The sequence below is a fragment of the Sus scrofa genome, chromosome 1 (assembly GCF_054392235.1).
Source record: "Sus scrofa isolate SSC_HxYL_T2T_F1_AM1 chromosome 1, Sscrofa_HxYL_maternal_Yorkshire_Landrace_v2.0, whole genome shotgun sequence".
Classification (NCBI taxonomy): domain Eukaryota; kingdom Metazoa; phylum Chordata; class Mammalia; order Artiodactyla; family Suidae; genus Sus; species Sus scrofa.
Genome location: NC_139383.1, coordinates 6,901,556 through 6,914,218, shown reverse-complemented (window position 1 = coordinate 6,914,218; position 12,663 = coordinate 6,901,556). Strand labels below are relative to the sequence as shown.

Sequence of the window (12,663 nt, the reverse complement as noted above, 5' to 3'; positions counted from 1 at the left end):
ATGCAGGTTGGCTCCCGCCTGGGCACAGTGGGTTAAAGGATCCCTCATTGTCACAGCTGCACTGTAGGTTGCATCTGTGGCTGGGATTCAATCCCTGGCCTGGGAATCTCCATGTGCCAGGAGTGTGGCCGTAAAGACAGATTGTTGCAGGTTCTAGGATGTGGCCCTGAACAGCTGGGAGGACCCTGCCCTGGTCTCCAGTTTGCAGGAAACTGCACTGCCCTCTCCCACATCGGACTTCCCAGCAGGCCCAGCCGGGCTGGCTTGGGCTGCCAGGACAGACAGGACCTGGCACTCACGTCTCATCATGCACTGCTCGGGGACAGAGAGATGGCTTCAAGTCCACAGGTTTTTGATTCTTAGAAAAGTAAAAGCCCTGGGCACCGGAACCCAGGTGAAGGTGAGCCGGGAACTTGGGCGGGGATTCGGGGAGGAATGACTGTCCTGCACGCCTGCCTCTGCCCTTGCGGTAACAGGCCCTGCCTCAAAGCAAAATGCATTTTGCTGGAAGGGCCCAGCACCTGAAAAGCCGTTAGGATTGCTGCCTGGTGCCCTGCCCGCTCTGGCTTTGTAAGGCAATTTCAGAAAGAGGGCCCGTTCCTCCCCAAGAGAGTATTTTGCCTGCCTTGCCCCGACCTGGAGCCTCAGGTCCACACGGGGGTGAGGGGACTTGTTTTCCTTGCTACGTTTTGTGTTTGGTCCCAGAAACAGTTCAGGAGAAAATTAAATGGCTGTGGGTCCCTTTTACATTCCAGGCAGAAGGAGTGGGTGAGTTAGAACTTAGATGGCTGTTCAGTGAAGAAGATGACAGTGATTTAAAAATGACACATTTTCGGACCCTTCAAGGTGATGTCTTGAGCGTTTTGGGGATGGCAACGAGGAGGCCACTCTCTGAGCTTTGATCCCTTCTAACTAAGGGATTCTTAAAGTGTGTTCACCTACTGCCTCATTCACCGCCCATTTTACAGATGGGAAAACAAACAGAGGTGAAGCGACTGGCTCCAGGGCTCACAGCCGACCAGCAGAGGGTGAACCGCGCAGCTGGAAGCGTGGCCGGCACTTCTGCCTGCTCGCCTCTGTCCTTCGTGGAGCCACGAGATCCCCAGGGAGGAACGACCCATCCAGCTGCCGGCAACATGCAGGACCACGTGTGCACACCCAGCCAACGGCCCCGGATCCCTGCTCTTCGGAGGAGGTGCGTTTAGAACCGGCGGGGATGGCACAGGGCCTTCTAGCCTGCCCTTGGGGCACCAGTGAGAGCCAACTCAGGCCCGGCCAGACTCTCTCCCCACAACCGAGCCTGGCGGTTCCCGTTTCACTTCTGCAGGTCGTGGCATTGCTGCGCCACCGTCCCTCAGGCAGAGGGCTTCTCTGAGTGCCGCGGCATCGCAGCCTGGAGTCACGTGGGGTCTGGGACTATCACCGCTTTTCTTTGTCCCTGTTTTGCACTTGGCCTCTGCTGACGGGCAGCCATCTGCCGAAGCCCCGCACAGGGACCATCGCTCCAGGGACCACCCTTGGCGCCAAGGAGTGGAACCCTTGGGTGCCCGGAGGGAAAGCAGGAGCCCCAGGGGTCCTCGCGCCCCGGCGCTGGCCCAGTCTGACCCCGCTCGGGAGCACCTTGGCTCCTGCGGTCCCCTTTTCGAGTGAGCCTGCGTTTGTTCGGGGACCCGATTCCGGCCTGCTGCTGCGAGGGGATGGAAAGTCATCTCAAATCGCCGCTGAGCGCCCGGGCTTGATGTGAACATTCAGTTTCAGGAAGCGTTTCTTCAGGGAGTTAGCTGGGCACATCTTCAGGACTCAGGCGGGGGACACGCCACTGCCGGGAGACTGGGGAAACCAAAGCTGCCCCTCGGGGCCCAGTCACGCCCCTGCGATCCGCCCAGCCAGCCTCCCAGCCCCTTCCGGGAAGGAGGAGGCCCCAGCCCCGGCGTCTGCTGCAGCAGCCTGGCTGGGCGGAGCCCACCTCTAACCAGCCGGGCCCTGCCGCCTGCTCCAGATCCTGAGCGCCCCCGAGCCCTGTGGTCCAGAGAGCAAGGCAGGGGCGGCCTATGTGAACACACCACAGAGGAGCCAAACACTTTAGTTTTCTTTCTTTTTTTTTGGAGGCTTAATTTAGTCATCTTACCTAAAGTGCCTTTCACGCTCTGGCCATCCAGGGTTACAGAAACTCAGCACCAAAGGATGAACGGAAACTCCCCCCGAGCTCCCCGTCTCCGCCCTCCCCCTGCACCTCAGATGCCCTCTCAGTGATCACACGCACCGCCTGGCACACTCACATGTGTCCTTTCTCTCACACACACGCACACAGGCACAAACTCACGCGGAAAGAAGGAGAACCGAAGCCCACTAAAGCACATGGGGGAAAAGGATTTAAACACGTATTTCACCCCTCCTGGCTCGAGGACCAAGCCCCTGCCTCCCTAGCGGGGCTCCCCCAGCCTTGTCACTGGGTCCCACCAAGGATGCTGGCAGTGTCCACCAGTCCCCCAAGGTCCCCTTTGGATGGTGACGCGTCCCGGGTCAGTCGCTGTGTTTCTGCTTGCTGTCCATGTTGCCGTAGGCGGAGCCCTTGTCAATTTCTGTGACGCCGATCATCCATCGGACCCCCATGGAAGCTGCAGAGACAGGAGGGCGGTTAGGAGGCGGCCGCAGGGACTCCACTGAGATTGGCCCAGTGAACCCGAGCGGGCAGCTGTCGCTGACTCCCAAGCACCAGCTGGCGGACTCAGGGCTCATTTCCTAGTCCCGGCCTCACAGTTGCCCTTGAGCACAGGCATGGGGGGTCTAATCAGACTAAGTGACGTGAAAACAGCAAGGCTGTTCCGGGGGCGAGCTTTAATCCTGCAGCACTGGAAGTGCACCGAGCTTGGTAAGCCGTCCCCGGCCATACCCAGGGGCTTGCTTCCTGTGCTGATCCCTGAGGCAAAGAGGATTCTTTGGTGAAAGCAGTGTGCTACCTCCCAGGCACCTTCAGCAAAGCCTCCAGAAGGATGGGCCAGGACCTGGAGAATGCAATTGATCAACCGCCTACTCGGGGCCCAGCGGGTCCCAGCGCTGCCTCTGACGCGAGTTTTGGAGCAGCAGACAAAGTCCCTGCCTCCACGGAAAGCCTTTTCTCCAACAGCGGGATTTGGCCCAAACAGAGAAAGTGCAGGACACACACCAGATCCAGGTTTAACCACAAGGATCCTGGGAAACAGGTCTAGAGCCCAGGAGCTGCAGCTGGAGCTCCCCTCTGAGAGGCCGGGCGAGCTCCTTGGGTGCAGGGACCACGTCCTTTTTTTTTTTTTTTGCTTTTTAGGCCGCGCCTGCAGCATATGTAAGTTCCCAGGGTAGAGGTCGAATTAGAACTGCAGCTGCTGGCCTGTGCCACAGCCACCGCAATGCCAGATCCCAGCCTCTTCTGCGACCTACACCACAGCTCGTGGCAGCACCGATTCCTTTGCCCACTGAGCGAGGCCAGGGATCACGCCTGCGTCCTCATGGATACCAGTCAGGTTCTTAACCCACTGAGCCACAACGGGAACTCCCAGAGATCACGTCTTAGTCACTGTGCTGTGCCCAGCAGGGGACTCAGGGCCTGGCAGCCCGGTCTGTGTTAAGTGTGGGTAGGTGGGCAGTGGCCGAAAGCTCCAAGTCCTCATGAGCCTGTTGACGGAGCATTAGCATTGTTTTCATGTCCTCTCGGAGAGCCAGCGAGTCCACCACGTTTGAAGCTCATATGGCCCGTGCGCCAGTCACCCGGGGCTGCCTGCAACCTGAGCCGGCTCCAGACCGGCGGGGACGTGAGCCTCTGTCCCAGTATTAGAACTTGTGTACAGTGGAGTTGACGGTGCTGCAGAGTGAACCACGGGCTCCAGGGCTGAAAGGCTTTGACCAAGACAGGCACTCAGGGCAGACAGCTGCAAGAATCGGGCTCTCGGGGGTGAGGCTTTGGGGCCAGCACTGGAGATGCCCCGCTGGAGACGTCTCCCTGGCGTGTTGGGCTCTACTCACCTGGCACCTGGCAGCCCTTCCCCAGCCTTTGTCTGTGGGACCCCGGCTTCTTCCTCCATGGGGCGGGGTCTGTGTTTGCCCTCCTGCTGCAGCCGCTGCTGAAGGGCTGGGTCCACCCCCCGGGGGGGCAGTGGCACCTGGCTGCCCCATTGCAAAATCAAGTTGGGAGTTCCCGTCGTGGTGCAGCGGAAACACATCCGACTAGGAACCATGAGGTTGTGGGTTTGATCCCTGGCCTTGCTCAGTGGGTCAAGGATCTGGTGTTGCCTTGAGCTGTGGTGTAGGTTGCAGACGCGACTCGGATCCCGCGTTGCTGTGGCTCTGGTTAGGCCAGACAGGTCCAATTAGATCCCTAGCCTGGGAACCCCATATGCTGTGAGTGTGGCCCTAAAAAGACAAAAAGACAAAAAAAACGACAACAAACAACAAAAAAAACAAGTGGCGGCGCAGGGGGAGAGGGCAGGCGTCAGAGACCTCATACTGGTCAAATAAAGCCTGTGTGGCCGAGTGGAAAGACTGACCCAGCAACCCCATGCGACCGCCAAGCACGGCAGCCAACCCACACTTCTCCAAGGGGGCCCAGACCCGTGCTGAAAGGCAGAGAGCCTCTGTCAGTCCTGCTCAGCGGGGGACAAGGACGAAGTGGCTGGAAACAGAGCGGAGCCTCTGCAGAGGTGGGGGAGCAGAGCTCGCCCCTGGAGGGGCTTCAGCAGCAGCCCTGCCAATCCGGGGGCCCAGACCCCACCCGCCTGGGCAGAGGGCGCCCTGGCGGCAGCGGGAAGTGGCCCAGGCCTGGGATCCCGAACCCAGATCAGTTTCTCCCCATGGACGTGCATGGTCATCGCAGGGCCCCAGCCCTGCAATACCCTCCCCGGCCACGGCCCCGGACTCACCCACAAAGAAGACGAGGACGAAGCCGGCCAGCGTCAGGGAGGAGCCGCTGCTGACCATGTTGACGAGGAAGCGGACGAACGGGTAGAGCAGCAGCGAGGCCCAGAAGAGCCAGTTGACCAGCGTCCAGGGCCGGCGCGGGGGCACCATGGGCGTCTCGGGGAAGGTGCCCGTGCGGCAGTACTCCTCCTGGAAGGCGTCCTGAGGGCAGAGGGCCACCTGACCTCGCGCCCACCGCGGCCCCCTGCCATCCTCGCCCCCCGCCGAAACCTGCGAGCCGCTGCCCCGAAACGCCAGGCCTGGACCCCACGCACCGCCCTCCGACACCGCGCAGCGGAGGGGATGCCGGCACCGGTGCCCTACGTGGTGGGCCCCAAGACTGCGGGCACCTCAAGCCCCAGACCCACGCAGGATCCCGCAGGAACAGAGCTGACACGAGAACCAGAGAAACGCCCTCCTTGCCCCTGGAGGCACCACTGACCCCTCTCCCCACCGCTCCATGGTCACCCCTCTTGGGAAGGACGGCCCCAGAGGTCCGTGCACGACCCGCAGGCCAGGCTGCAGGCCCATCGGTCTGGGAAAGGACCGGAACCGGGCCCGGGCCCGGGCCCGGCGTTGCTGCTCGAGCCAGAAGATGGGGCCGATCCCACCTCCGCTGGACCTTCGCATCTTCACCGCTGGCGCGAGGGCCGAGAACTGGGTGGTTCCCCCCAAACTGAGCACCCTCACCTAAGGAGACATGGGTCAGAGGGCGATCGGGGGGCCGCAGCATGAAGAAAGGGGGCCTCTGGGGAAAGGCCAGCAGCCCGTTTGCAGGAGGACACAGTCCTGCCGGAGCAGGGCGGGGGCTGGAAACTGCCGATGGAAAAACCCGCCTTTGCTTCAAGGGACTTTGGGGACCCCATCTGTTATAGATTTATTCATCTGGCTTTTCATGAAAGGATTCGCTTATGAGGCTTTTTAAAGCATATTTTTCTCACAAACAGGGGCCTTTTTTTTAACTAACCGATTAATCCAGAGCAGCACAAGGAAACTGCTGCCTCACACAGAAACCAGAGGGAAAGAATTTCTATTGTGTTTCTCTGTCAGGGCCCAGGCAGGCATGAGCACAGAACCTCGGAAACTCAGAATCTTTCTATTAAAAAGTGCCAGGCATTTCCACCCACAGGTCCTCAGATCAGGCCATAGAAGCAGCGTCCCCTCAACCCTGCTAAGCCACAGAGGCCGAGGCCCAGGAACCGGCCCAGTTCCATGACCTGGTGGCAGGCAGACCAGGCCGCCTTTACCACCCGTAAGAGGAGGCTGGAGAGTTGTGCCCATAAGCCATAAGCCACTCAGGAAAGACCAAAACGGCCGGGCTCTGAGAGTGGAGTTTTAAACCCCTCTTTGGAAAACTATTTTTGCAGGAACACAGGAACGACTTTTTGCTAAGGGAAAACCAGGATTCCAAAGCCTGAGCATATTTATAAGCCTGTCTCTGCTTCACCTGATGTTAGGTGTTTAGAAGTCTTTGGAACGGAAGTCCCAACACATTCTCAAGGGTGGGGTGCAACGTCCTGTTCAGCTGCAGTGTGGGTCCCTGGGTGAGGACCTGAGTGACCATCTGCTCTTGGACAGCGGGCCAAAGAAGGTGCACGTGCCAGCCGGTCGCTAGTCATAGAATTTGGTGAAAGGAAATCAGAAACCCACCAGACGGGTTTGACTCTAGATAATGAGCTGGTTTGGGTCTCAAAGGTGTGACGGCTCAGAAGGAAGTTTTTCCCAGTGAGACCTGCTCCTACAAATGCCTTCCTCACCGAGGGAAGCTCAGCTTCTCTCCTTCGGAAGATCAAGGTTTCGGACAAGAATAATTAGATGCCCCTGCCGAGCTCGTGCCTTTGAGGAGAGAGACTACGAGAGACTCTGCTCAGAGGAGGGAAAAGAACTAGGGGGGAGGGGGCTGGACCACAGACAGGAGGCGGGGAGGGGGCGCTGAACAGATCAACACCCTCGTGGGTCCGTCCTGCCTGTGCTGGTGGTGTTTTGAGACCAGACAGGCAACGAGATGATGGCCCCAGAGCATCACGGCCCAAGGGAACACCCCCCCCACCCCACCCCACCCCCAAGAATGCTTTGCCTTCAGACCCCTTTGGGAAAATCCACTAGGGCTCTGGGGGCCGACACTTCCGTGTCTGCTCACCACGCCCGCGAAGCAGTCCCATTCTTTCTGTGAAGCCCCCTTGAAAAATACGTTCTTTTCCCCGCGGCCGAGGGGCGCAGCCGCAGTACCCGGGGTCACTCATTTCCGCTGCGAGGTCTCCGGGGGCGGGAGACGCCCCCCTCCTCCCAGCGCCCTAAGCGCCCTCGGCGCCACCAGACACCAGCCCTCAGGTGGCGCAGGCCGGCCCGCCGCACTGACCTTCTCCTGGTAGAGCTTGTGCAGCCAGGCCGAGCACTTGTCCTCGTCTTCGGGGACCTCTTCTAAAGGAATCCGCCTGCGAAGCAGAGAGCAGCTAGCAAGGCGGGGCCCCCAGCCCGGGCTCGAAGACAACAATGCCCACCCCCTCTCGCCCGTTTCCATCGGGGCAGCCCGGGTAATGCGGAAGAGGGTCATTCAGTGGATTGAAAGCGGGGGAGCCGCATGCAAGCTGGGCAAGTGCTGGTCCCTATGCAGTCACGGCCGAGAGCCCGCTTCAACGACTCGGGCCCACCAGGGAGGACCGCCCCCCCTCCCCCCGCCACTCCCCCTCCCCCTCCCGGAAGAGCTCCCAACACCTGCTGCCCGCCTCTCCACAGAGGGCAGCCAGTGCCAGCATCCACCTGCCATGGGAGATAATCCTACACACGCAGCCCCCGGGGAGGTGCTAACACGCTTGCGCTGCTCTCAGGCAGGCGATGACCTAAGGCCTCTGGCTTCTTGGGCTCCGTAGAGGCAGACTTTCTGCCAGGGTTTTGACGCATAACGCGACCTGTGTCTTGGTGAAGGGACAGTCCCCCAGCAGGGGAGAACCCAGGGGCTCAGGCACCATGCTCCCTGGGGGTGCCGAGATTCCAGGGCGGCCCTGGGCTGGGGGCTGACCAGCGCTAAGGCTCGGCCACCTGCACACAGCCCATCCTGAGCAAGGAAGTCACTGGTCACGTTTCCTGGTCCATACGTACTGCTGTCTGTTCTCAGGCTGCCAGCTTTGGTGACCTCGAGGCATGGTCATTTATACCTGATCTTGTTCATGTGAATTTCTGCAACCATCATGATTGTCTCGGGCTCATTTCATTTCCTACTCTGGACCAATGACCATCTTAGTAATGAGACACTTTTTTTTTTTTTTTTTTTTTTTTGGCAGTGCCTGCAGCATGCAGAAATTCCTAGGCCAGGGATTGAACCCACACCACGGCTACACCAGAGCTACAGCAGTGACAATGCCAGATCCTTAACCCACGGAGCCACTTAGGAACTCCAGGACACATTCTTAGAATTTGTCCACCGCTGTTGCCTGTTAAGAGAGCAAACTGTGGGATTTCATCTTCTAACGAGTTAAGTTTTTCACATAATTAAAAATGACTCTGGGAGTTCCCACCATGGTAGAGTGGGTTAAGAACCCAACCACAGCCGCTCGGATCACTTCAGAGGCATGGGTTCCATCCCCAGCCTGGTGCAGTGGATTGGAGGATCCAGTGTCGCTGAAGCTGTGGCTTGGATTCAGTCTCTGGCCCGGGCACTGCCAAATGCTGTGGGTGTGGCCATTAAAAAAAAAATTACTCTTTAAAAATACAGGCACACCTCAGAGAGATTGCTGGTTGGGTTCTGACCACAGAAATCACGTATCCCAAGAAAGCGAGTCACAGGTTTTTTTTTGGTTTGCCAGTGCGTATAAAAGTTATGCCGACACTGCCACCTGTGATACAGAAGCATTAGGTCTAAAAACCAGTGTTCACACCCTAGCAAAAGATTTTATCGCTAAAAAATGCTAACCAGGAGCTCCCGTCTTGGGGCAGTGGTTAACGAATCCCACTAGGAACCATGAGGTTGCGGGTTCAATCCCTGGCCATGCTCAGTGGGTTAAGGAACCGGCGTTGCCGTGAGCTGTGGTGTAGGTCACAGATGCGGCTCAGATCCCGTGTTGCTGTGGCTGTGGTCAGCGGCTACAGCTCCAATTCGACCCCTAGCCTGGGAACCTCCATATGCCGCGGGAGCAGCCCTAGAAAAGACAAAAAGACAAAAAAAATGCTCAGCATCATCTGAGCCTTCGGTGAGTCGTCATCTTTTTGCCGCAGTGGCAACATCAAAGATCACAAGTCACCGAAACAGAACTCACGGTAATGAAAAAGGCTGAAATATGCAGACAGTGACTAAAGTTGGACACGGGATCTTTGATGAGAACGAGCCGGTGGGACGGCATCGGGATTATTTAAAACGGGGCCTGCGTCTCTCTCAATATAAACAGCACCGTGAGCACGTGCGTTTCCACTCGGCCCGCAGACAAGAAAATATGAACACATTTCCCTGGAAGAAGGTGTGCGGCTCATCCGTCATTTCTTTCCCTGGGGATGGGCGCTCGATTTTCTGGAAAGGAAGTGGAGCCAACTTACCTAACGTATAAATCTGCGTGATATTTCTTTCCATTTAGGACTCCCAGCAGTGTTGGGTTTTCATTATTTCTGAAATTGAGTGTACAGTCATATACAGCTGAAACTATAAAAAAAATAAAACAAATACAAAGCAGTATATAGCGTGTGAACCCAATCTCGGTTTGTAGATATACACACTGGAAAACAATCATCAAGTTGAGAGCGGATTATCTTGGCGTGAAAGGCCGACGGGTTCCTTCCTCATGCTTTTCTGTACCGCCCGTGTCCCCGTCCAACACGTGAACACATGCCAGCATCAGAAAAGCACACTGCATCTCGGTAAGAGCACTCACTCACTGCTGAGGTCAGCGCAGCTGAAAGCAGTACTGCAATGTCCCAGCCGTAGGTCCTTCAACAGACACTAATATTTACACAAGTAGCAACAGTAAGATAAACGACCCCAAGGATGCTATCTAAGGATGTGTCTGAGCTAGGGCAGCCTAACCACTCTATGTGCATTTTTCCTCTAGAAAAATAAGAGAGTTACAAAACTAAAATAAGGTACTGGAAACGTCCTAAGTCAGTTGCAACAGGGCTGAGAAGCAGGCATGTGTGATATGAATGGGTCTACCGAAGGGTGAGTCCACCTGTCGGCAGACTCAAAGTCATGTCAGGATTCACCACTGCAGCCCCAGGGCCTGTACCAGGCTCCATGAACGCTTCTTGGGTGGCAGGACACATGAGGGGTGGGTGGACGGCCCTTCCTGCAGAGTCAGTAAGCCGGAACCGGGCAGTGGGATGAACCTGAGTTTGGGAGTTAGTCTGGGTAGGAATCCCAGGGTCACCTTTTCCCAACGGTGGGGTCCTCCGGAGAGTCCACCCTAAGCCTAGCCCTCCCGGAGAATGGGACTCAGGACCTGCTGGAACTTCCCAGAAAGCCCAGCACGGTCTCAGTGGACACTGCCAAGAGCTCTGCAGACCTGCAAGTGCCATCACCCAGGTGAGCAGGGGTGATGGGTGGCCAGGAAGTCATTTGGTCTGGCTGGGGGCGTGAAGGACCCAGGCTCCGAAATCACCATCCATTTCTTCCTACCCACCGCCGGCCACCACGTGGGGTCTCCAGGGGATGCTCTGGCAGCGGGAGCTCAGCTAAAGTGCCAGCAGAGAGTCCCCACCCACCCCTCCACCCAAGGAACTGAAACTACTCCCCTGTCCTCTGGGGGAGGGCGCAGGGAGAAGTGTCCCCTCCTGAGGCAGAGCAAGGCTGGCAGAGAACAACCTGCATGTGTAGCGCACTGCTCAGCCTTTTTAAGCGTGAAATGACGCTGCATCCAAGGCATCAGGCTGCACAGGGTTTGGCTGTAGAGACACAGGGTTTGAGGGCAGCGAGGGGCAGGAGAGCTCCCGGGGCTCAGTGGTTTCCTGGCTCTTTCTTCCGGCTGCTCTTACACAGGAGCCTGATGCTTGCCGTAGAGCTGGGGGTTACTTGGAATAATCAAGGATGGGACAGGATTCCCCAGAGAACAGCCTAAATTTGCACAACGCCCTCCTTTTCCCCAGAAGTCCCAAGGTCTTGAAGTGACAGAACTGGGCCTGGCACTAGATCCATCCATCTGCTTAGGCCCAGGAGAAGGATGAGAGCGCCCTGGCAGCCCCGCCAGCCCGGGTGTGACCCTGGCCTGCTGGGGTCTAGCGGAGTCACTCGGGAGAAGTTCTTTATCACCCAGCCCGACTCCTTATCTGTGACTTGAAAGTTTAAAAAATTCCTTCACTGCATTTGGCAGCACATGTTCTGGCCATGCTACATGTGAGGAGCTTTCGCTGCCAGCATATCAGACCTGCCCTGCTATTGATTATGATTCTTCTTCCTATTATTACTGATGGCGGTGGGATAGCTTGCAGGCAAAGCTCAAGTCAGGGAGTCTCACTGGTCAAACCCAGGCAGGGGAAAAGCAGAACTGGTAGCTGGACACCGCCACCTGGCCCAGAAGGGGGGCTCAGGGGGCGGCAGGAGGTGCTACCTACAGCCCACATTTGATTATTATGAGCCAGACACTAATGCTGCTGGGTCCTCCCCAGGGTTCCTCGTTCAGGCCCACCTGCAACACCAAAGAGGTTTCACAGAAGCGCCAACCTGGCAGCCGAGCAGGGGAGGGATCCGGGCAGGGGCGGGGAGCCAGGGCTGCCTGGGGCAGTGGGGACCTCAAGGTCTTCACTGACAGCAGCTGACACTCCTGCGGCCCCACCCACACACCGGGCGCAGGCCAGGCAAGGGGAAAAACCCTGTGTTTGCAAACTCAAGAAGGGACACAAAGCCTCGCCACTCCCTGCTTCTCATCCTTACCTACGGTCATTTAGGGCTCCAGACAGTAATTGAGGCCCCGCCAGACAGATGGCAAAGTCACAGAGTTCACTGCCTGGGGGCAGCTAGTACAATAAAATAAAAATCTGGGCTAATCCGGTGTGGGGCCCAGGGACCAGCATGGGCCGCAGCCTGCAGTCCCAGCGCTGGGCAGCGGAGGGCAGCGTTGGCTGTGAGAGTGAGTTCGTGTGTGTGTGTGTGTGTGTGTGTGTGTGTGTTCATGCGTGGGGCAGCGGAGGGCAGCGTTGGCTTAGAGTGAGTTCGTGTGTTGGGGTGCGCGCGCGTGCGTACCCACGTGTGCTCACGTCCCCCCTCCTGCCTTCTGGCCGAGGTCGGGGGCAGGGGGGCGGGAGGCGGCGCTACGTCTGGGGCGCCGGGGGGCCGGGCTCCCTCGCTGCAGGGCCGGGGCCGGGGCTGGTCCTTACCTACATTTCTCAAACTCCTCACGGTGACCGCAAAGCCCTTGGTGCGAGGCAGCAGGTGGTGCTTGAGGCTGGGCAGCCCCTTGGCCTGCGCCACCTGCATGCTGATCTGGTGCTTCTTCTCCGTGAACCGCGTGCCCTCGCAGTGAATCAGGAACTGGAGGGGACAGAGCAGCCCTTACACACGGCCCCGGGCTCCCTCCGACACAGCCCCGAGGCCGCACACGCCCAGGCCACCCCGCGCCTACCGTGTTCAAGAGCCGGGGAGCTTCGGAGAGAAAGGGTTTACACTTGGGGAGGCCGAGGAGGCAGGGGGGTGAGCGTGTGTGTAAGGGTGACAAGGGCACCCCGGGGCGGAGCCCGGCACCCTGAGCTCAGAGGAAGGGGGGCGGGCGGGAGGCCGGGGGCGGGGCCTGCGGGAGGGCGGGGCCGGCCGGGGCGGGG

At 58.4% G+C, this 12,663-nt stretch overlaps 1 protein-coding gene across 8 annotated transcripts in view; it reads right to left on the bottom strand.

Moving 5' to 3' along the window:
* Positions 1 to 2,081: 2,081 nt before the first annotated feature.
* The window catches only part of AGPAT4 (1-acylglycerol-3-phosphate O-acyltransferase 4), a 111,720-nt gene continuing 101,138 nt past the window's right edge, over positions 2,082 to 12,663 (bottom strand). For 3 of the 8 annotated variants that reach the window (XR_014807181.1, XR_014807165.1, XR_014807179.1), the window contains exons 5-9: positions 12,223 to 12,376; positions 9,457 to 9,525; positions 7,289 to 7,364; positions 4,893 to 5,091; positions 2,082 to 2,618 (exon numbers count right to left, since the gene is read on the bottom strand). Coding sequence is in view for 4 of the 8 variants with exons in the window: in XM_005654348.4 (XP_005654405.1) it covers positions 2,524 to 2,618; positions 4,893 to 5,091; positions 7,289 to 7,364; positions 9,457 to 9,559; positions 12,223 to 12,376 (627 nt within the window). In the remaining 4 variants the exon portion in view is untranslated. 8 annotated transcript variants of the gene reach the window in all.